This window comes from Bos grunniens, chromosome 21 (genome assembly GCF_055505025.1).
Source record: "Bos grunniens cultivar Pamir isolate PY7600 chromosome 21, Bosgru_T2T1.0, whole genome shotgun sequence".
NCBI lineage: Eukaryota > Metazoa > Chordata > Mammalia > Artiodactyla > Bovidae > Bos > Bos grunniens.
This window is the reverse complement of record NC_141185.1, coordinates 65,513,904-65,538,947: the sequence shown is the minus strand read 5'-3', so window position 1 is coordinate 65,538,947 and position 25,044 is coordinate 65,513,904. Positions and strand designations below refer to the sequence as shown.

Genomic DNA, 25,044 nt, shown 5'->3' with positions numbered 1-25,044 from the left:
AACCTGATGGGCTACAGTCCATGTGGCTGCAAAGAGTTGGACATGACTGAGCAGCTAACACACTTAATATTCTATTGCATATATGTCCCATATCTTCTTTATCCATTTGTCGATGGACATTTAGGTTGCTTCTATGTCCTGACTATTGTAAATAGTGCCACAATGAACACTGAGATAAATGTGTCTTTTTAAATTATGGTTTTCTTCAGACATAGGCCCAGGAGGAGGATTGCTGGTCATATGTAGCTTTATTTTTAGTTTTTAAAGCAAGCTCCATTCTGTTCTCCATAGTGGCTGTTGTTGTTCAGTCACTCAGTTGTGTTGACTCTTAGTGACCCCGTGGACAGCAGAACACCAGGCGTCCCTGTCCTTCACCAGAATGTGCTCAAACTCATGGCCATTGAGTCGGTGATACCATCCAACCATCTCAACTTCTGTCATCCCCTTCTCCTTCTGTCCTCAATCTTTCCCAGCAGCAGGGTCTTTTCCATTTGAGTCAGCTGTTTTCATCAGGTGGCCAGAGTATTGGAGCTTCAGCTTCAGCAACAATCCTTCCAAAGAATATTCGGGGTTGATTTCCTTTAGGATTGACTGGTTTGATCTCCTTGCTGTCCACGGGACTCTCAAGGATTTTCTCCAGCGCCACAGTTTGAAAACATCAATTATTTGGTGGTCAGCCTTCTTTATGGTCCAACTCTCACATCTGTGCATGACTACTAGAAAAACCATAGCTTTGACTATATGTATCTCTGTCAGCAAAGTGATATCACTGCTCTTTAATACGCTTTCTAGGTTTGTCATAGCTTTTCTTCCAAGAAGCAAGCATCTTTTAATGGCTGTACCAATTTACATTCCCACCAACAGTGTAGGAGAGTTACCTTTTATCATGGGAAGCAAATTTTGACTTGATGAAAGTTACTTAACCTCTCAGGCCTTGGTTTACCCTCTAGGAGAAAATCGTTATTGTCTCTATTTCAATAATCAGTGACTGGTGGGTACAGAAGGCTCATGCCTATCTTGCTATTTACCCATCTCAGATCTGCATTTTAAAATGTATTGTGAAGGGCCATAAATGGGGATGGAAAGCAGAGATGATAAGGAGAGAAAAGACCTCAAGAGGAGGACTATTTGGTTAGCAGGAGACTTTTGTTTTTCCATTTTTAAAAAAAAATCAATTTACTTTTTATTGGAGGATAATTGTATTTTTTTTCTAATTTTATTTTATTTTTAAACTTTACATAATTGTATTAGTTTTGCCAAATATCAAAATGAATCCGCCACAGGTATACATGTGTTCCCCATCCTGAACCCTCCTTCCTCCTCCCTCCCCATACCATCCCTCTGGGTCGTCCCAGTGCACTAGCCCCAAGCATCCAGTATCGTGCATCGAACCTGGACTGGCAACTCGTTTCTTACATGATATTTTACATATTTCAATGCCATTCTCCCAAATCTTCCCACCCTCTCCCAATTCCCACTTGGGAATTTTTACTTGGAATCTTTGGAAACTTTGGTAAAATTGTTGAAGTTTTCTTTGTTTCAATATCCCTGATATAATATTGGGATTAAAAGTATCTGAATAGTTTTAGATTCTTTCCAAAATACACTCAGGGCCTTTATTGGCTACAGAAAACCAGTCCTGAATATTCATTGGAAGGACTAATGTTGAAGCTGAAGCTCCAATACTTTAGACTCCTAGTGCAAAGAACTGACTCATTAGAAAAGACTCTGATTCTGGGAAAGATTGAAGGTAGGAGGAGAAGGGGAACACAGAGCATGAGATGGTTGGATGGCATCACTGACTTGATGGACATGAGTTTGAGCAAGCTCTGGGAGTTGGTGATGAACAGGGAAGCCTGGCATGCTGCAGTCCACGGGGTCACAAAAAGTGGGACACGACTGAGTGACTGAACTGAACTGAACTGTCCACATCATTGGTGAACTTTGTCTCTTTAGTGAGAGCATCTTCATCCTCTCCTCTTTTCTTTACCTAATAAACTGGTGTTAAAGGGAAGAAGGAATTAATTAATATGGGTACCTATATGTGCCATACTGGCCATTCTCACATCCTGAATTTTATTTAAAGTTTTGAGTGTGTTCTCATGTTCTCTGTGCAAATATAGGCTATTTCATAGTCAGCAATCATCATTGTTAGGCTAAAATTCTGCCATCAAGGAAGTAAGGGGTCTGTTTCCTGGCCCCACTGGGATGATTCTGTACACTACATTGTTCCTGCTTCTTAGGAATGTCTTTGACCTTCCTGCTTTCTGTGTTCAGGGCCCCTGCAAGGGAGCCATCTCTCTGCCAAGCTCACTCTGCACCTCACTGAGGTCTTGGTTCCAAGTCACCTTCTCAGTGAGGACTGCAGCCCCCACCCCTGCATCCCACTCTCCCTTCTACCTTTTGCACCTACAATATGTATCTGGTGTGAATCAGGTGGGCTCTGCTTCACACAGTCTCTCAGGGCCTGAAAGGGAAGTGTGTGACTCTACCATATGCCTGCAAGTAGGAGTGCTGTGGTACTGGTGGATTGCACCAGTGACCACCATGATCTGTCTCTAGCTGCCAGATGTTTTGTCTGTCTCGCACTCATTAGGCGGAGAAGGCAATGGCACCCCACTCCAGTACTCTTGCCTGGAAAATCCCATGGACGGAGGAGCCTGGTAGGCTGCAGTCCTTGGTGTCGCTAAGAGTCGGGGACAACTGAGAGACTTCATTTTCACTTTTCACTTTCATGCATTGGCAGACACACTCTTCCTTTCTTCAAATGAAGCAACCCAAAAGATCCACCCAGTCCCATCCCCAACACTGGGGCTGCCTGTATATACCACATCAAGATGTACATGGCTCTCCTCGATCCACTGACCTCTAAACTGAAGAGAAAGCTATCTAACCCACAGCCACGTGTACAGTATAGCTAAAAGATGGAGAAGAGCCAGGATGATCACAATCAGCACTGATTTATAGCAATTCTGAGACCCCAGTGGGCAGATCCTGAGTGGAATCTTATTCCCTGTAAGGAGAATATCTTTCATATTCTAGAGTTAAGTCTGGATTAACTCTACTCCCAGAGTTGGGCTCCCAGAGACTCTTATTGGATCTTGACTCCATTGTCTGGGAGTTTCCTTTTTCCATTAACTGTTCCAGCTGTGGAAATATTGGCATTGAAGAATAAGCCTCCTTTTGGATCCAGATTTTCCAGGCTACAATTTATCATTACAAAAAGAAAGGCAACAGTAAATCTAAGTCTCAAATAGTCACAGACTTTTTTCCTGACTTGAGGTTCCGAATCTAAAAGGTGGCACTGATGAATTTATTTTCAGGGCAGCAATGGGGAAACAGACATACAGAACAGACCTGTGGACACAGGGGGGATGGGAGGAGGGGGAGGGTGAGCTGCATGGAGAGAGTAACATGGAAACTTACAATTCCATGTGTAAAATAGATAGCCAATGGGAATTTGGTATATGACTCAGGCAATTCAAACAGGGGCTCTGTGACAATAGAAGGGTGGGATGGGGAGTCAGATGGGAGGGAGGGGACATGGGTGTACCCATGGCTGATTCTTGTTGCTGTATGACTGAAAACCACAAAATAATGTAAAGCAGTTATCCTTCAATTAAAAAAAAAAAGCCTAGCCAGTCTCTTACTTGATAGACCAATTTCACGTGTGCATAGATCTTGTGTCAAAACAATTCCAAGATCCCTGCTATGCCTTTGTTTCAAATGCCATTGCCTCTACCCAACCCTTTGCTTTCACTTTCACTTTACTCTTTCTCTTAAATTAAGTACAGATACCTTGGCCCTATCACCTTTCAGTGGAAAAGTCATGTATTAGTCTTTTGTCCTTGGAGCCAAATTTGCACAGTGACAACCTATTTAGAGATTTTTAGCAATAGGTCTGAATTATTTCTGCAAAGCTGAGTTTCAATAGGCTTTTAACACTCTAAGCATTTCTTGATCCTATGATTCACTGATAGGGATGAGAAGCATTTGTTTCTTCCATTCCTACAAGAATCAGTATTTGTTTTATCTTTCTTTTCTCTTTTGTCAACTAAAGAAAAACACACAACCTAAAAGTTGCAACTTAAGTATTATTTGGGGATCTTACTGAGGACTTAGGCTCAGTGGTAAAGAATCTACCTGACAATGCAGGTAGCTGAGTTTGACCCCTGGGTTGAGAAGATTCCCTGGAGAAGGGAAGCCTGGTGGGCTATAGTCCATGGGATCACAGAAGAGTCAGACATGATTTAGAGACTAAACAACAGCAACAACAGCTGAGAACTTAGGCCTAGGATGCAGCCTCTCGGCTCTAAGGAACTGCTCTGAAGAGTTAAGAAGGAAGCCAGGATATAGCGTTTTTGCTGGGAAAAAAATGCAGTCAAACATCAAAAGATCACTGATAATTACAAAGAGGTACCGCAAGTTAATGATTTTGATGCTTTTCTATGTATGAGAAGATGTAAGAATCAAGGTTCGTTGAAATTGTCCCTTAGGCATTTATCTTAAATATCTAGGGCCAGTTTCCAAACCACAAAATGCTTCCCCCTTGTTTTTCCCCATCCTGAATTTCCCTCAGGGCACACCACTGGGGGTGTGTGGAGGGGGCCACTGGAGTGGCTGATGGCTTGTTCCTTGTAGAACTGGAAATTTTGGCAAAAACCTCTGTTTACTGGAATGGCGGGCAACAGTCCCTGTTCATACTTTCATAACTGCTTCCAAACTGGCCATTTATCCTCTGAGGTAATTCGTTTCTTGTGTTAACTTACCAAGCATAGTCAATAGCAGTTATGGCTTGTATTTTCCACCTTAATTTTCTAAGGCCTGTCTTCCCTGATTGGAATATAAGCCTCATGGAGGCAGAGACTTTTCCTGTTGGCACAGTTCTGGGCCTTCAGTGGTTTGCAGGGCCTGACATAGTGCAACAAAGATGATAAATGAGGGAATTAGTTAATAAAAGGTCAGACTGGTCTGTTGAATTACGTCTCAGAAAGGTTCTTTAACCAGAAACTCAATGAAAAGTATAAATATGAGATTTGTTGAGAATTACTGAACTCTGTAAAAACAATTCATTTATAATATCTAATATGGAAGAAAACTATGAAAGATATTAAGATCACTGACCATATAGATCCTCTTTATTGTGGACCTAAAGATAATCCTTTAAACTGTGACTGGGGGAAGAGCCCCAGAGGTGGTCCAGACTTGAGACATTTCTCTGGGTCTCACAGTAACATCAACCCCATCCTGTATCTAATGTACTGTGCATATTGGGATTACTTCCAGTTACAGAAAAAATTTGCCCCTTCAGCCCTCTGTTGGAATCGGCATTTGACTTGGGTGGCTGTCAGCCCTATTTTTTGTTGTTGTTGCTGCTGCTTGTTTTTTGCTTTTCTGTTTGATTTGGGTTGATCTGTGATTTGAGAAAGCTTTTGGATGAAAATGATCATTTTTATTAGTATATAAGCTAATACTCTCTGGATAATTTGTGTTGTGCCGGGCACTAGAGCTTTTTATTTAATCATTTCTTTTCATATAACTCCTTTAAGAAGTAGATAGACACTACTATTCTATTCATTTTATAGACTACAGTTGGGTAATGCTGAGCGACTGAACGGAGAAAATGCTAGATTTTTCTACCTGCCAGAGCTTGGACTTAGGAATATAGGAAGGTCTGCGTCTATGTTCTGAATCATTTTCTACTAACTCTTGGCCTCTCACTACACTTTATGTATTTATTACAATTTACTATTTACAGAGCATTGTCATGTGTTATCTCACAGTTGACTAATGATATTGGTTACCTTTGTTAAGTGTCTGCCATGTTGATCCAGGCACGATGTTAAGTGCTAACAGGTGAAGATGAAACCATGAGCAGAACCAAACTCCTGAGAAAGAAAGCAAAACCTGCAGAAAATCCACCAACAGAAATGTCTTTCCCCTCCTTTTGCTCTGTTTCAGGAATATCAAATCGATATATTTTTTGCTCAGACCTGGACTGACAGTCGCCTTAGGTTCAACAGCACAATGAAAATACTTACTCTGAACAGCAACATGGTGGGGTTAATATGGATTCCAGATACGATCTTCCGAAATTCCAAAACTGCAGAGGCTCACTGGATCACCACCCCCAATCAACTCCTCAGAATTTGGAATGATGGGAAAATCCTTTATACTTTAAGGTGAGATGCTAGTGAATATTTAATCCCACTAGTAGTCTGACACTGGGGACTTTAGATCACTGTAGGAATGGGACCCTATTTTCATTGCTGAGTTCTATCACTTCTCATGTTCAGCATGCTACTGGGTCTTGAAGAAGTTTTTCCTAATCCCACATGTGCAAAACTGCTGTTGCTGCTGCTGCTAAGTCACTTCAGTCGTGTCCGACTCTGCGACCCCATAGACGGAAACCCACCAGGCTTCCCCATACCTGGGATTCTCTAGGCAAGAAAACTGGAGTGGGCCGCCATTTCCTTCTCCAATGCATGAAAGGGAAAAGTGACTGAAGTCACTCAGTCGTGTCCGACTCTTAGTGACCCCATGGACTGCAGCCTACCAGGGTCCACCATCCATGGGATTTTCCAGGCAAGAGTACTGGACTGGGGTGCCCTTGCCTTCTCCATGTACAAAACTAACATCATACAAATAATCTTTAATAAATATAAACTCCTTCCTTAATTAGTATCCATTTCTGCTAGAAGTGGGCTGTGGAAATTACCTTTAATATATTTAACCCACAGGTCCATTCAACTAAGAAATAAAGATGTCTTGGTGTACTAATTGACAAATCTAATTATAGCCAAATTTGAGACCACAAGGAACAAAAGAGCACAGAGGGCGTTCTCTAATGCATCCTTAATGGAAGTGACAGCCACCTTGTAATCAGTCCTCCTGGGGCCAGGCTGTCCTCACAGAAACCCAGTAAGGTAATAGTGGCTGGATTTAAAAGAACGTGAGCTCACTTGCCTGCCCAAAGTCTCCATTGGGAACTAATATTACCTGAGTTTGAACCTGGGTCTGTATCTCTCAAGAGTCTCTCCTGTAGGGTGACCTGAGTCTGACTGAATGCATGACTGCAACATACACGGAATGTATGGTGGGCAGCTACACCAGTCTTCCTGCTCATCCAGCCCTGGGATCAGGGAGGCTGCCCTCCCAGTCCCTGAGGCCTTTCTGGAGCACTGGCCTGACTGCCTTGTGCCGATGGTCGCTTTCTCACTGGCTTTGCTGCTCCTCGGCTGCTTCCTGCACCTCCCGTCCAGCTGCTAACACGGCACCTCCTCATTCTGCTGCTCCTGTCTTAGGATTTTACCCAATTTCCACTTTCCTGCTGACTTAGCTCATCCATTCCTAAGGCTTTAAAAGCCATATCCATGCTGAGGATTCATCCCACGAGTTATTTCCAATCCCTAATGTCCCTTCTGGGCACCAGATTCTTGGAGCTACCTGCCCACGTGATATTTCCTCATGAAATCCCAAAGGGCATTTAATTCAGCATGCTACCGGGGAAGGTGATTGCTCTAATACCTCTGACCATGTCCCTCTGTCCTCCTGCTTGGTGAATACCACTGCCAAGCCCTGAACACAGCTTCCTCCCCCTATATCCATTATAAGAAGCTTTTAACTGCAAGTGATTTGTGGTCATAAGGAAAAATCTGTAACTCATATATTAAATAAGTATTTGTCACATAGATAAAGGCACATATTGGCATCAAAATAAGCAAAACAGTTAAGAATTTTAAAGTTTCAGGGAAATTATAATGTTGGCAGACTGGGAACAGCAACAACAAAAATGCTGCAGGAAATTCTACTGATGTTACATTTGGAAAACAGGATTTTTTAATAGCTATTTCCTCATCAATTCTTAAAAGAATATAAATGAGACTGAAATGAATGTGAGCTTCAGCAAATCATAATAGAGACATGGCCAGTCCTGGGATCCTTTACAAAAACTCAAACCCCAGGAATGCCTGCTTTGAAAAGATGCCATACACACATTTAGTGCAGTCACCACCTGCCTATTCAAGTGGGGAGGCTGGCCAAATATGAAATCTTCCTTACAAGTGGATGAACTTGGCATTATACCTAACTAGGCAAATAAATCAGTTTCAAAATGGAGAAAGGATTTAATTCAGTCAAGCAAATTAAAAACAAAGATATGTGACAGCAAGGACACATATTGTTTCAATTTGTTTCCTCTCTTACTTGGCTTGTATTTCTAGACACAGGGAGTTCACTAATGGACATTCCCTTTGATTCTGATAGTTAAAAGTAAAGCAAAGTGACACGACACACGAGGAGGGAGGAGGGTTAAGGATGGGGAACACGTGTATACCTGTGGCAGATTCATGTTGATATATGGCAAAACCAATACAATATTGTAAAGTTAAAAAATAAATAAATAAATTGAAGGAAAAAAAAAACAAAAACAAATGGTGTACTGAATGGATAGTGCCCTTGCCAAGACTAGATTCCATGTGGCCACCCCAGCCCCCTGCCCCCTGTGTTGTAGTAATGTGACTGCCCTGACCTTGCTTAAGGCCTTTGCTGGTTTGCTCCTGGCTGACCTCAAGAGTGACATTTGGCTCCCCCACAGGCTCACCATAAATGCAGAATGCCAGCTGCAGCTGCACAACTTCCCCATGGATGAGCACTCCTGCCCGCTGATATTCTCCAGCTGTGAGTACTGACTTGGGGTATGACTGCTGTGGAAATGACTGTCTAGCCTATGCTGATTTATAGTAAACAGTCATATGACTGATTATAGCATCACTGTACTACCAGAGAAAACAGATAACAGTTTTGGTCTGGACCACCTGAGGATATTCACTCTAGACTTTGTTACATAGAACCCGTGTTGCAAAATATGTAGCTTTGATAAATCCTTGAGCAACTTAAACCTTTTGTCTTAATAGTAAAGAACTGAGAAATTGATGAACTGTTGACTTACCAAAGACCCTTCTGCTAATAAACTGTGTGTACTATTTGAATGTATACAGAATTTCTTTGCAATAATTTTAGGTTTAATATCATCTTCAGTCAGGTGGTTTCTCTTCAAAATAAAAAGATAGAGTTTTTGCTTAAATATATTTATATTTGTCTCATTATGCTATAGATGGATGTAATTTTTCATAGTGTTTTATTTAGTCCAGTTTTTACATAGGATTGATGCTAGAGCTAACAAGTACTCATTTACTAATTCTTAAAGACTGTGTCTAATGCTAAGTATAGCAATACAAGTAAAAGGAAATATCAAATTTATTTGATTATGAAGTTTCAGAGTAAAGGCCAGTATGGAAATAAACTTGCAGAATTTATGATGGCTCATTTAAAACATAATGACCACAATACTTAAGTATGACTCATAAGAATTCAGCTAAGTTTATTGACTATCTTTAAAATTGCATATGGGATATGACATGCAAATGTGATGAATTCTCAGGCAGAAGGTTTTGTGGCTTTCTTCGCTAGACATTTTAGTGAAAAGACAAAGTGAAATAATGGATAAACACATTGTACAGTTCATTTTAAATTCAGAAAAAGACAAGATAGAAAGCAAAATTTCGCCTAAGGATAGATGTAACCAAGGAGGCCAAAGCCATCTTGAGAAAGAAGAATAAAGCTGAAAATGCCAGTCACTAATTTAAAACTATACTACAAAGCTATAGTTACCAAAATGTGTGACACTAGCATAAAAACGGACAGATAGCTCAGTGTAATAGAACAGAGAGCCCAGAAATAAACTCACATGTATGTGGTCATTAATTTATGACAAGGGAGACAAGAATATATGCAATGAAGAAAGGACAATCCCTTCAATAAATGGTGTTGGGAAAACAGGTCAGCTACATGCAAGAGAATTAAATTCAACCACTGTCTTACACTATACACAATAATTAACTAAAATTATATCAAAAATTGAACATAAGACTTGACACCATAAAACTTCTGTACAGCAAAGAAAACCATCAACAGAATGGGAAGGCTGCCTACTTAATGGATAAAATATTTGTAAATCATAAGAGAGTAATATCCAAAATATGTAAAGAACTCATTCACCTCAACAGCAAAGAAAATTTTTATTAAAAATGGGCAGAAAAGGTAAACAAACATTTTTTCTGAAGAAGACATACAGATGGCCAATAGGTATATGGAAAGATGTTCAACATCACTAATAAGCGGGGAAATGCAAATCAAAACCACAATGAGATATCATTTCACACCTATCAAAATGGCTATTATCAAAAGCACAAGAAGTACTGGAAAGGATCTGGAGAAAAGGAAACTTTCTGCACTGATGGTGTGAATTAAGTTGGTGCGGCCATTGTGGAAAATGGTATGGATATTTCTCGAAATATGTAAAATAGGGCTACTGTTTGGTCCAGCAAGGAGAGATAAGAAGGCCTTCTTCAAAGCTTCTTAACAAAGCTAATGGAGGTGATGGAATTCTAGCTGAGCTATTTCAAATACTAAAAGGTGATTATGATAAAGTGTTGTACTCAATATGTCAGCAAATTTGGAAACCTCAGCAGTGGCCACAGGACTGGAAAATGTCAGTTTTCTTTCTAATCCAAAAGAAATGTAATGTCAAAGAATGTTCAAACTACCATACAATTGTATTCAATTTACCTGCTAGCAAGGTAATGCATAAAATACTTCAAGCTAGGTTTCCACAGTATGTGAACTAAGAACTTTCAGATGTACGAGCTGGATTTTAAAAAGGCAGAGGATCCAAAAATCAAATAGCCAACATTTGCTGGATCATAGAAAAAGCAAGGGAATAAAAAAAAATAAAAATAAAAAACCCAGACATCTACTTGTGCTTTATTGACAATGTTAAAGCTTTTGACTGTGAGGATCACAACAAACTGTGGAAAATTCTTAAAGAGATGGGAATACCGGACCACCTTACCTGCCTCCTGAGAAACCTGTATGCTGGTCAAGGAGCAACAGTTAGAACTGGACATGGAACAATGGACTGGTTCCAAATTGGGAAAGGAGTACGTCAAGGCTGTATATTGTCACCCTGCTTATTTAACTTCTTTGCAGAGTACATCATGCTAAAGAGATGATGAAGCTCAAGCTGAAATCAAGATTACCAGGAGAAATAACAGCAACCTCAGATACAAAGATGATACAACTTAAATGGTAGAAAGTGAAGAGGAACTAAACAGCCTCTTGATAAAACTGAAAGAGGAGCGTGAAAACACTGTCTTAAACTCAGCTTTTAATAAATGAAGATCATGACATGCAGTCCCATTACTTCATGGCAAATGGATGGGGGGGAAAAAGTGGAAATGGTGACAGATTTTATTTTCTTGGGCTCCAAAATCACTGCGGTCAATGATTATAGCCATGATATTAAAAGAGGCTTGCTCCTTGGAAGAAAAGCTATGACAAACCTAGACAGCATATTAAAAAGCAGAGACATCACTTTGTCGACAAAGGTCCATCTTCATAACCGGTGTACATCTTAAACAGAGACAAAGTTGTCCGTTCCCTGCCTGCTGTCCCAGTGCATTAACCGAGTTGGGCCCTCTTCAAGGTGGAATGTCCTGGCAAACAGGACTTTTGCTTGGCAGGAAAGGAACCACACAGCTCCTTGAAAGTCCTTTATCTCTTGGATGAGAGAGAAATAGCAGATGCTGTGAAATGGCAGCAGTGGTCCTGTGTATTGTGAAGCAAGTGCTCAGGTACAAAATTTCCAAAAGGAAGCCTGTCTTCCAAGAAGAGAGCAATTGTTCACTTGGCTGGTCTCAGAGATGCCCAGATAGTTGCTAAAACAGTGTTTCTGAGTGTGTCTGTGACGGTGCCTATAGGAGTCATTAGAGTAGTACAGTAGTCAGAGTTTGAGTCAGTAGACTGGGGAAAGAAGATAGCCCTCACCAGTGTGGATGGGGTAGATGGAGTTATCCGGTCCTCTGAGGACCAAATGCAGGCATACCTCCTCTTATTGCATTTCATGTTATTGTGCTTCACAGATCCTGCATTTTGTTTTACAAATTTAAATCTATGACATCCCTTCTTAAACAGCCTTGTTTTTTAATTAAGGCATTAACCTTTTCTTTTTTTAATATGTAATGCTATTGCATACTTTTTAAATACAGTTCATGTTGTTCTCACAGCAAGAATATTGGAGTGGTTGTTTTTCAGGGACGCCTGGCATGCTACAGTCCATGCAGTCACAGAGTCGCACACAGCTTGGTGACTGAACAACAGCAACAACAACTTTGCATACTTAATAGACAATTGCATAAAGTAAACAAAATTTATACGCTCTGGGAAATTCTGTGTGACTTGCTTTGTTGCCGTGTTTCTTTATTGTGATGACCTGGACCTGAACCCCCAATATCTCCAAGGTCTGTCTGTAGAAGAAACAGGTGAATGACAGTGGCATTTGCTCTTTGCTTGAGCTGGGACGTGCATCTTCAGTTCTCAGATATCGGTGGCTCCTGGTTCCCAGGCCTCAGACTTGGATCAGGACTTAAAACCTCAGTCTCCTGATTCTGAGGCCTTTCAACTCAGACAGAAGTACACCACCAGCTTTCCTGAGTCTTCAGTTTTTAGAGGACAGACTGTAGAACTTCTCAGCTCCCATATTGTATGAACCAATTCCTATAATGTATGATCTCTTATATCTTTATCTCTATCTATCTCTGCATCTATACTTACCTTATTGGTTCTGTTTCTCTGGAGAACACTTACTAATACAGGAAGGGAAGTTCTCACCCACGTATAAAATACGTGGACTCCAAGGTCCCCAAAATGTTCTTGTGTTCACTTGAGCTCACCTGCTTTGGGTGTTGCCAAAGGGTGTTTTTTGGTATGTCTGAGAGAGGGGGGAGTCCTGTAGCCTGGAGCTGAGAGTGAGAATCAAGGCATTGCCCTGGGAAGCAGGTTCCCCATCAGGGACCACACCAGGCAGACCAGTGTGGAGGGTGAGGGGCATTTTGCCAGCTTGTCTCTTTGCCTGACCTGTACTCCTTGAGATGCTCACCTTTCACCAGATGGCTAGGTCATCTTCCCACATGCTGTCCAAGTCATCTTCCTACATGTTTCTGGATCACTGGCCTCCCCAGATCTTCCCTGACCAAGCCACCTCACTGCTGAGGACACTCACACATTGGGGAGTGGGAGGGTGCTGTCGATGCGGACAGTGATGCCTGTAGCAGAAGGGATGGAGCTTTGAGGTCTCCTCCCATGAACTGTTATGGTAGAAACCACTGCTACTGATGATTGCACTGGCTCTGCTGTCCAGTCTTGAAGGCAGGTTGCTTTTCTTCTGGTTCTGAGTGAAATAAGTTGTTGAAAGAGCTTAGGGGCCAGGTCATGGCAGAGGAAGAATTCCTGACTGTAGCTTACCAGGGTCCTCTGTCCATGTTATTCTTGAATCAAGAATACTAGAGTAGTTTGCCATTCCCTTCTCTAGAGGATTTTTTCAACCTAGGGATCGAACCCAGGTGTCCTGTGTTGCAGGCAGATTCTTTACTGTCTGAGCAACAGAGAAGTCATGGACTTTGGGCCATTATGATGCATCAATGCAGGTTTATCAAATATCCACTCTTGATAATGGGGGAGGCTATGCATGCCAGGGGGATGATATGTAAAAATCTTTTCATTTTGCTGTGAACTTAAACTGCTCTAAAAGTAGTCTCAAATTTTGAAATCATAAAAATAAGTCTTTCTCCTTGCAGTCCAAGGGACCCTCAAGAGTCTTCTCCAGCAATGCAGTTCAAAAGCATCAAGTCTTCAGTGCTCAGCTTTCTTTTATAGTCCAACTCTCACATCCATATGTGACTACTGGAAAAACCATAGCTTTGACTAGACAGACATTTGTTGGCAAAGTAATGTCTCTGCTTTTTAATATGCTGTCTAGGTTGGTCATAGCTTTTCTTCCAAGGAGGAAGCGTCTTTTAATTTTGTGGCTGAAGTCACCATCTGCAGTGATTTTGGAGCCCAAGAAAATAAAATCTCTCACTGTTTCCATTTTTTCCCCCATCTATTTGCCATGAAGTGATGGGGCTGGATCTTTGCTGTTTGAATGTCAAGTTTTAAGCCAGCTTTTTCAGTCTTCTCTTTCACTTTCATCAAGAAATTCCTTCGTTTCTCTTCACCTTCTGCTATAAGAGTGGTGTCATCTGCATATCTGAAGTTTTTGATATTTCTCCTGGCAGTCTTGATTCCAGCTTTCCAGGAATCAAGCCCAGCATTTTGCATGATGTACTCTGCATATAAGTTAAATAAGCAGGGTGACAATATAGCCTTGATGTACTCCTTTCTCAGTTCGGAACCAGTCCAGTCTTCCATGACCTATTTTAACAATTGCTTCTTGACCTGCATACAGATTTTTCAAGAGGCAGATATGGTAATCTGTTATTCCCATCTCCTTAAGAATTTTACACAGTTTGTTATGATCCTCACAGTCAAAGGCTTTGGCACAGTCAATAAAGCAGAAGTAGATATATTTCTGGAACTCTCCTGCTTTTTCTATGATCCAACGCATGTTGGCAATTTGATCTGTGGTTTCTCTACCTCTTCTAAATCCAACCTGAACATCTGGAAGTTCTCGGTTCATGTACTATTGAAGCCTGACTCGGAGAATCTTGAGCATTACTTTGCTGGTGTGTGAGATGAGTGCAGTTATGTCGTATTTTGAACATTCTTTCATAGCCTTTTTTGGGATTGGAATAAAGATTGACTTTTCCAGTCCTGTGGCCACTGCTGAGTTTTCCAAATTTACTGAGTGCAGCACTTTCACAGCATCTTCTTTTAGGATTTGAAATAGCTCAGTTGGAATCCCATCACCTCTACTAGCTTTGTCCGTAGTGATGCTTCTTAAGGCCCACTTTACTTCGTACTCCACGATGTCTGGCGCTAGGTCAGTGATCACACCATCATGGTTATCTGGGTCATTCAGACCTTTTTGTGCAGTTATTCTGTGTATTCTTGCTATCTCTTAATATTTTCTACTCTGTTAGTTCTATGCCATTTCTGTCCTTTATTGAGCCCATCTTTGCCTGAAATGTTCCCTTGGTATCTCTAATTTTATTTATGAGATCTCTAGTCTTTCCCTTTCTATTGTTTTCCTCTGTTTCTTTGCATTGATTGCTGAGGAAGGCTTTCTTATCTCTCCTTGCTATTCTTTGGAACTCTGCATTCAGATGGGTATCTCTTTTCTTTTCTCCTTTGCCTTTTGCTTCTTTTCTTTTCTCAGCTATCTGCAAGGCGTCCTCAGACAGCCATTTTGCCTTTTGCGTTTCTCTTCCTTGGGGGAGGTCTTGCTCCTTCCCTCCTGCACAATGTCACGCACCAGTGTTCACTTAGCATAGTGCCTTCAAGATCCATTCGTGTTGTTGCAAATGGCAGCGTTTCTTTTTGAGGCTGAGTAATATTTCACTACTTGTGTGCTCAGTTTCTTCAGTCGTGTCTGACTCTTTCATCATGCAGAACTTATGGACTATAGCCCACCAGGTTCCATGAGATTCTCCAGGCAGGAACACTGGAGTGAAATATTACTCAGCCTCAAAAAGAAAACACTGCCATTTGCAACAACACGAATGGATCGTGAAGGCAGTATGCTAAGTGAACACTGGTGCTTGACACTGTGCAGGAGGGAGGGAGCAAGACCACCCGCAAGGAAGAGAAACACAAAAGGCAAAACTGCTCTCTGAGGATGCCTTACAGATAGCTAAGAAAATAAGCAAAAGGCAAAGGAGAAAAGGAAAGATATACCCATTTGAATGCAGAGTTCCAAAGAATAGCCATATATATATATATATATATATATATATATATATATATAATGTCTGTACACTACATTTGGAGAAGGAAATGGCAACCCACTCCAGTGTTCTTGCCTGGAGAATCTCATGGACAGAGGAGCTTGGCAGGTACAGTCTGTGGGGCTGCAAAGAGTTGGACACAACTGAGCAACTAACAAACACTATACATATACATGTACATATACATATAGTATATATGAGTTTTTATTTGGTGGGGCATAGCAGGTGCCTGCCCCCTCTTGGTAAGGTACTCGGGACAGATGGGGGAAGACACCGGGGTCTAGATATTGGGTGTGGCTTGGTTGAAAGATACTGAGAGAATTCTCACCTGGTTGAAAGACACTGGGAGGTGGAGGGAGTTGATTAAGTACATCCAGGGCTCCGTTGAAACATACTGAGAAAATATCTACCCATGGAAGACACGGGTGGTGGCAGAGTCAGTTTTTACCGAGAAATAACCGGGGCTCAGTTTAAAGACACTGAGGTGGCTCTGTTGTAGAAAGACATAAGGAATGGAGCTCATACTTGCAAGTACCTACTTAACTGGGGAAATTAAATCTCACCCTAAATTTTGAGGGAGCTCATAAATGCATATGCAGTTAAAAATTAAGAGCTGGCTTGGTAGAACCTTAAGCAAGGCCTTCTAGGGGGAAGCTCAGATTTGCCTGTGTCTTTGAGATGTAAATATGCTATCTGATCTTACTAAGGTTTTGTATCGTATGTTTGTTTATATTAGACCCATAAGAGGTCTTTTTGTGTTCTTAATAGGTGGCCAAATGATGGATCCTTTTAAAATTAGAGAAACTTACAAATTATTAAATCTAGAGCACTCTGATTGTAAGCAACTGTTTTGTTGGTGTCTATAAGGCACCAGGGCTTCCCTGGTGGCTCAGATGGTAAAGAATCTTCCTGCAATGCAGGGGGCCAGAGTTGGATCTCTGGATCAAGAAGATCCCCTGGAGAAGGGGCTGGCAAACCACTCCAGTATTCTTGCCTGGAGAATCCCATGAACAGAGGAGCCTGATAGGCTACAGTACATGGGATCACAATTGGTCACAATTGAGCAATTACACTACTACTACATATAGTGAATTTACACACATATATATACGTCACTGCCATCCAATCATCTGTGGATGGATACTTAGTTTATTTCCTTGTCTTGGCTGTTGTGAATAATGCCGATGTAAGCATTGGATGCAGATGGAGATTTTGTTTCCTTTGGATTCATATCCAGATGTGGAATGCTGGATCACATGGCAGTTCTGATTTTTTACGTTTTCCTCTACACTGTTTTCTATAACAGCTATAACAATTTACATTCCCACCAACAGTATACTTGGGTTCCCTTTTCTCCACAATCTCACCAACACATGTGATCTCTTGTCATTTTGATGAAGCCATTGTGACAATGAGGGGTGATATTTCATTGTGTTCCTGACTTGGATTTTCCTGATGATGGAGCACCTTTTCATGTACTTGTTGGCAATCTGTATGTCTTTTTCAGAAAAGTGCCTGTTCAGGTCCTTTACCATATTTTAATCGGGTTATTTGTTGTTTTCTATTGACTTGTATGAGTTCTTTATGTAGTTTGGATATTAGCCCCTTGTCAAATATATGATTTGCAAACATTTTCTCTCATTCTGTACATTGCTTTTTGGTTGTGGTGGTGGTTTAGTCACTCAGTCGTGTCCGACTCTTACATTTTCCTTTTTTGTGCAGAAGCTTTTTGTTTGATGACATCCGTCTGTAGCCAGATGACCTGGGTGAATTGCTGGAGGTTTTGAGTCCCTTTCTTAGCAGCAGATGGAGAGAGGTAGGATGGTGCAGTGGCAGGAAGGTTGCAGAGGTGCTGGAGCAGGTGACCTTTCAGTGTCTCGGATCTTCTTACATAGGGGCACCACCTCTCCTCTTGGCAGACGATGGTTTTGTAGGTGCTGGGTCACCTGGAGAAGAGTGTGCTCCGGAGGGTGCACAGATGACATTCACGCCTCCTGAACACCAAGCACCTGAAAACCAGCACAAAGGAAGTGCTGGGGGCCAGAGTCAAACAAGAGTGAGAGCTCATCCCTATGTCCGCACGTCTCACTGCCTAGGTATTTGCAGATTGCTTAAATTCTTCGAGACTTAGCTTTCTCTTAATATGCACCTCATCTGTCTCTGTGAAGATTCAGTTAAATAATGGAATGTGCATGTGATGGGACACTCCTGCTCAGGGTTCCCTCTTTGATCAGAAGGGAGTCATCTGATTGTCATCACTGTGGATACCCTTGTGACTGCAGAGAGTGTTGCTGGGGGCAGGGGAAGCCTGAGAGGGAAGGACCAAGGCTGTGAAGCAAGGCTTCCTGGGCTGGAATCCCAGGTGCCTGCTTGCTTCACCACAGAACATTGGGGAACTTTCTTCACCTCTGTAAATCCCACTGGGTCTTCCTTCCCCCATCTGTAAAGTGGGAATGGCAGCAAGCTGAAAAACAATGGAAAGGATTAGAGGCATACCCTTTATATATTCCTAGTTTATTTAGCCAAGATGTGGACTTGAGGAAAGCTAGGTGACAGGAGTAAGTATGAGAGATGTTTGCACATTTCTCTCTTACTGTTAGGTTCCCCAAGGATGCACAGCTGTGTTGGACATAATCTGCACATGAAAGCTTCTAGGGGAGAGAAAATATCCAAACCCTCATTAGTCATTAGCCATGCTAGGCTCAATTTCATCAGTTTGAAAGAATCTACCCAACTATGGACACATTTCTGTATAAAGGTAGCCTGCAGACAGTGGGCTCTGCAACTGTGTTAAAATAAAGCCAAGGATGCTAAAGCAGAAACTCCAGTACTTTGGCCACCTCACGCGAAGAGTTGACCCATTGGAAAAGACTCTGATGCTGGGAGGGATTTGGGACAGGAGGAGAAGGGGACGACAGAGGATGAGACGGCTGGATGGCATCACCGACTCGATGGACGTGAGTTTGAGTGAATTCCGGGGGTTGGTGATGGACAGGAAGGCCTGGCGTGCTGCAATTCATGGGGTCACAAAGAGTCGGACACAACTGAGGGACTGAACTGAACTGAAGCTGGCCACTCTTCTTTCCCTAGACCTTATAAATGGCATGCTCACTACATTGGTTTTTGTCAGTGCAGTGATTTTGAAGAGTTTAGAGAAATCAGGGTTTCCACCTGAGAACACAGAGATGAGTGCATTTTTGGCAACTGATGGGAAATTCTATCCATCCAGTGCTAGTTCAGCTCCCTGTGTTCCAGTGGGAGCAGCAAGCACTTCTGAGGATTAAGATAGGACCTCACTGTACTGTCCTACTTGGGGAAAACATCAGCCTGCTGATTGTGCTGCCGGCCAAGCCATTCACTTTCACTCCATCGCGTGCTGTCACGTCCACATGAGCACGGAGACCAGAGACAGCCAATGTGAGCACCAGAGCAACAGCGTGCAGCTGATCCTGCCCAGGTTCAAAGCCATAACACAAGTAGACTTGACAGGGAAACTAATGGATGCTTGATGCATTAAAGGCAAATTTTGTGAAAATAACAAGGTTGGAAAACCTTCATGTTTCTCACATCTTGCAAAAATTGAAGTCATTGAAGATGAAACCAAAATTTCATCAGCAACAACTGGGAATCTAATCACAAGGTCATTGCCTCCTTGGTTTACGGTAAGAGACCTTTTCCACCATTCATCCAACACAATCCTACAAGTGCTGTCTTACTCATGGAGCAGATGAACAAACCCTGAAGAGTGTACAAAAAAAAATCTTTCAAAGAAAAGACTACTTGGCTATGAAGAAAAGACTCCTTCCCTACATCTTTCAGAGTTCTGTTACATATGTTTGTGCAGTATTTCTGTTTTGAAAATTAGTTCACAGGAATAGAGACAGAGATATAAGCATTTCTGCTCTGGGATGTGTTTTGGAGGGAAAAAAGGGCAGGATGACTGTAGCACAATATTGAGAAATGGAGAGAAAGGCTTCAAAATGCCTAAACAATTACCTAAGCAGCTGAGTGGTTACCTAGGTTAACAACTCTATCAAGCATTTACCATTCAGATTAGGGTCTTTGTTTTGTTTTTTATGTGTGACTTTCCAGAGGAAACTTAATCACTGTAATAGAGTGGGGATCAGGGGAGACATTTAACAGTTACTTTCACTATTTTATGAAAAAAAAAATCTTTGCCTTTAAAATGTTTCCCCCATTCAAAGGCTTGATAGTAAACATTATTTGGGGGAGCAGAAATGAGTCGGACACAACTGAAGCGACTTAGCAGCAGCAGCAGCAGAAATAGTGAAATCTCTAGCTTCTTTGTGTGTTTCTATTGTTTTATATAATGTATGTATTCACTGAAATAAAGTTTAGAAAGCTTTTTGAAACATGACAAAGTGTGAACCCTATTGAGCATCTGGGAGCCTCTGGACTAGCCCCTTGCCTGCTTGGAAAGCCACTCGCAGGCCATTGTGTCCACACAGTGACCCTGAGGAGCCCTGTTTCCCTCCGTGCCTTCCACAGCCAAGGTCATGCAGCGTGGGCTGGGGAGGCCTTCTGCTTGCATCACCCTGGAGAGCGAGGGCAGCTGCGTCTCAACAAAACGGAATGGCTGTTGAGTCTGCACTCTTGATTATTATTACAACTGTTGTTTTTGTTCTTATTACAAGAGGACAGGTGGAGCAGAATCAGACACTTAGGCCTCAAGGTGTGAAATGTATGAGATGTACTTTGTTGCGGCATTGCTCCTCCCCTCTAAACCATTCACCATGAAAAAAAAACAACACAGCAACACTTTTATGCACTTTATCTTTGACACCTGTGCCAGCTGTAACTGTACTCTATCTTGAGAAATTATCAAGGAAATGCCATTGCAGTTATGGTGATACTGACGATGTCTGAGAAAGTTGGCTGATATTCAGAGTTTTAAAAGGCAATGCTACTTTTCCCCAAAATAATTAATTTGAAAGTGGAGTAAACGCCAGGTAGCAAATCTCTGTCAGCAGATGTGGGTCTTGCCACTGCATGGTTACAATAGTCCCAAGCACACGTCTGGTTTTCTCTCTGGCTGGCACCAGGTGTGGCCAGAGAATAGTGATGATCTCTCATCTATGTGTATGTTTCCTGCCAGAGTGCAGGGCAGCACATTCAGCCCTCCATTCCCACCGCCATCCCCCCTTCACAGATGAGAAAACTGAGTCATAGAGAAGGAATGCAGTGTGGGATCATATAACTGGTACATGGTACAGCAATAGTGTGAATTTGGCTCTTGCTTCCCCAAATCCAGGTTCTTCTCTCCATCCCAGCCTTTATTGTTTTTGTTTTTAGCTAAAGAGTCCCAGTGTCAAGGCAAAAGAACCCGTGTATGGCCTTCTAGAAATTTGCTTTTTCTATCACTTCCATCTGTACTCTGACCATTGCCTCCTCACTCAGTGATCAAAAAACATGGGCCTGCATGCAAGACATGACAGAGCCACTGCTTCCTTCCTGCCAAATGAAGGTGAAAATGAAAATTCTCATGGGATTCCTAAGGAAGGCATGCATCTTTCAGGGAAGAAACTGGCATATTCTTCATCAAAGCATTGCAGACATGTTCATAACCAGCTTAATAAAGTATACTAGGAATTTGGTGGAGAAGGCAGTGGCACCCCACTCCAGTACTCTTGCCTGGAAAATCCCATGGATAGAGGAGCCTGGTAGGCTGCAGTCCATGGGGTCGCCAGGAGTCGGACACAACTGAGCGACTTCACTTTCACTTTTCACTTTCATGCATTGGAGAAGGAAATGGCAACCCACTCCAGTGTTCTTGCCTAGAGAATCCCAGGGACAGGGGAGCCTGGTGGGCTGCCGTCTATGGGGTCACACAGAGTCGGACACGACTAAAGCGACTTAGCAGAAATTTTGGAGCATCTCCCCTTTTGCCTTTTCCACTAAATGAACCAAGTAGGAGAGGGGAGCCTGCCTCCTGGATCCTGATTCCGAGGCTTCTGCCTGAGCCAGGTGAGCCCTGGACATAGAACAACGCTCCTGATTCCCCTGTTTCCGGGCTGTGGTCTGGGCTCTTAGGAAGCTTCGCATTGTTCCCCACTCTGTTGGGAAACAACAGGAAGGCAGAAGAAAAGCACACCCAACCAGGAAGAAGTCTGAGCCTTTCTGTTTCTTTCCTATGACAATGCTTAACGTTGTGCTAGTTGAAAAGTGAAGTGCTAAAGGCATCCAGCTCTGTTATCAGAGACCAGGTGAAAAAGAGTGAAATGGAACCTGAAAGGCGATATATTCATAATGTATATAACTGCCAAATGCATATTATTTTAAGCATATCTTGGATTTGTGTATTAATTCCTTTCCTTCTCTCATTGTAATTCTTTAAACTTCCATCCCTACCCAGATTTAAAATCTACTCTCCATTGACTCAGCTAAATGACCTACCTAAACAGGAATTCTGAATCACTCTTCTTAAAAGTCTTCAAAGCTTGTTCATTTATTGTGTTCATTCACAAATAAATTCCAAACTTTTTTATCCAGAAGAAAAAAAAAAGAAATTAAGGGAGAAAGGGAGGAAAAAGAAAGGAAGGAAGAAGGAAAGTTGTGGCGCATTCTTAATTGGTTTCCATTACCTGGGAATAGAGCTGGAACAATCCAGTTATTCTTTGTGGGATCATGAAAGCAGACTTGGTAATGTTTAAATGTTGCAGGGGACTCGCATTTCTCACTTTTAGACACATTTCCTCTCTTTGGATGACTAAGAGCTGGAGAAAATAGATAACTGTGTATTTTCATCCATTTTATTGGAGCCATGCCAGTCATGCGGAGGTGATGGCTTTGAGGATGATGCATATCCTTTGAACATGAATTAGGAAAACAGTTGTGGTGAATGGTAGCCACCTCTTGTCAGGACTCTTTATTTGACACAGAGCTTACATCAAGTGGCATATTTCCTCTGCACTTAGTGTGCTGGGGCCTTAGGTTGTCACCTGTGAACGCATGATCTGTTCTGAGGGCACTGGGGGTGAGAAGCGTCACTCTGTTAGGTTGTTCTGATGTAATGCACACCCTTGTGTCAGTGTGCTTGGGGTGATGGGGACTCCAGGCCTGGTTTAGATGAGGGGTTTCCTTAGTATTCTTAATACCTTAGCAATGGGAGGTGATGATTTGTTTTTATTCTTATAGGTCTGATGCAGACCTCAAACGTCAATACAGATGTGCTTTGCTATTTAGTATGTCTCTTAAAGCTCTCATTCCATTTCTAGTTTTTCTGAAGAAATTTCATAAAAGGAGCCCTGTAATGAAAAGTTAATATTGGACAGAATTGAGTATTTGAAACAATTTCTCAGTTTAGCTGAATTAAATGCTGTTGACCTTTGAAAGACTGTATCATTTTATGATAGAATTACTTTGAACATTATATCAAATTTTAGAAACATTTATTCAGAAATTTCAAGACAAAATTGATGCTTTCTTTGATCATAGATTTATTGATTAATTGGGAAATTACCAATTGATAAAACATTGGGTTATTTTTAGATTTTGAGTCTTATTTTTGCCATTTAATACCTAAGTAAATTTCTGTATTTACTGAGAAATGGTGGGGGGTGCTTCCCAGGTGGTTCCCTGGTAAAAATCAGCCTGCAGGAGATCAGGAGATGCAGGTTTGATCCCTAGGTCCGGAAGATACCCTGTGGGAGGAAATGGCAACCCACTCCAGTAGTCTTGCCAGGAAAATCCCTTGGAGAGAGGAATCTGGCGGGCGACAGTCCATGGAGTCACAAAGAGTCCAACACAACTGAGCAACTGAGCACACACACTGAGAGATGGGTGCTGAGGTCCCCAACTGCAGTGTTGTTGTTCAGTCGCCCAGTCATGTTGGACTCTTTGTGACCCCATGGACTGCAGCATGGCAGGTCTCCCTGTCCCTCACCATCTCCTGAAGTTCTCCCAAGTTCATATTCATTGCATTGGTGATGCCATCCAGCCTTCATATCCTCTGATGCCCTCTTCTCTTTCTGCCCTCAGTCTTGCCAGCATCAGGGACTTGTCAAATGAGTCAGCTATTTGCATCAGATGACCAAAATACTGGACCTGCAGCATCAGTCCCTCTAACTAGTATTCAGTGTTGATTTCCCTTAAGATTAACTGCTTGGATCTCCTTGCTGTCCAAGGGACTCTCAGGAGTCTTCTCCAACACCACAGTTTGACAGCATCTGTTCTTTGGCACTCTGCCTTCTTTACAGTCCAGCTCTCACAACCATACGTGACCACTGGAAAGATCGTAGGTTGACTATATGGACCTTTGTCAGCACAGTAATGTCTCTGCTTTTCAGCACACTGTCTATATTTCTCTTGGCTTTTCTGCCAATAAGCAATCATCTTCTGATTTCATGGCTGCAGTCACCATCTGCAATGATTTTAGAGCCAAAGAAGAGGAAATCTGTCACTGCTTTCACCTTTTCCCCTAACCATAATAGTGGATTTATTTTTCAGTTATTTTAGTCTTCCCTCATATATTTTGATGTTGACTTATTAGGTACATACACATCTAAGATTTCTTTATCTTCTTGGGAAATTACCGCCTCTACATGTCAGCATGGATTTTTAAAAAGACCCGTATGTCATCTACGAGAAACCCACTTTAAACATAAAGACTTCTATAAGTTACTATCAAAGGCAAGAAGAAAGATATAGTAACACTAACCAAAGGAAAAAACTAACTAATTTCAGACAAAGCTGGCCCAAGAATGCAGATGTTAATCAGTGGCATTTTTTCCATTACAACCAAGAACATATTAATGGTAGTCATTTAAAAGTGCTTGTCTGATAATTCCAGTACCTGTGGCATCTATGCGTATGGTTTTTGTGACGTCTTTGCCTCTCCAGATGGTTTTGTGTTTGTTTGTTTGTTGTCTTTTGACATGCCTTATCCTTGTTTGTTGTTGAAATCCAGACTAGTTACCTTGGATAATGTAGTAGTAGTGTCACAAGTGCACTAAGTCACGCCTGACTCTGTGCAACCCTATAGACTATAGCCCGCCAGGCTCCTCTGTCCATTGGATTTCATAGGCAAGCATACTGGAGTGTGTTGTCATTTCCTTCTCCAGGGGATCTTCCTGACCCAGGGATCGAACACACATCTCCTGCTTGGCAGGCGGATTACTTACCAGTTGAACCACAAGGGAAGCCCAAGAATATTGGAGTGGGTAGCCTATCCCTTCTCCAGTGGGTCTTCCCACCCCAGGAACTCAACCAAGGCCTCCTGCATTGCAGGCAGATTCTTTACCAA

At 42.0% G+C, this 25,044-nt stretch overlaps 1 protein-coding gene across 2 annotated transcripts in view; it reads left to right on the top strand.

The window, feature by feature from the left end:
• GABRG3 (gamma-aminobutyric acid type A receptor subunit gamma3) overlaps positions 1 to 25,044 on the top strand; it is an 828,707-nt gene that overhangs the window by 542,865 nt on the left and 260,798 nt on the right. For both annotated transcript variants that reach the window (XM_086364905.1, XM_086364906.1), the window contains exons 4-5: positions 5,962 to 6,182; positions 8,597 to 8,679. In XM_086364905.1, the coding sequence (XP_086221031.1) occupies positions 5,962 to 6,182; positions 8,597 to 8,679 (304 nt within the window). The remainder of the gene's footprint in view (positions 1 to 5,961; positions 6,183 to 8,596; positions 8,680 to 25,044) is intronic.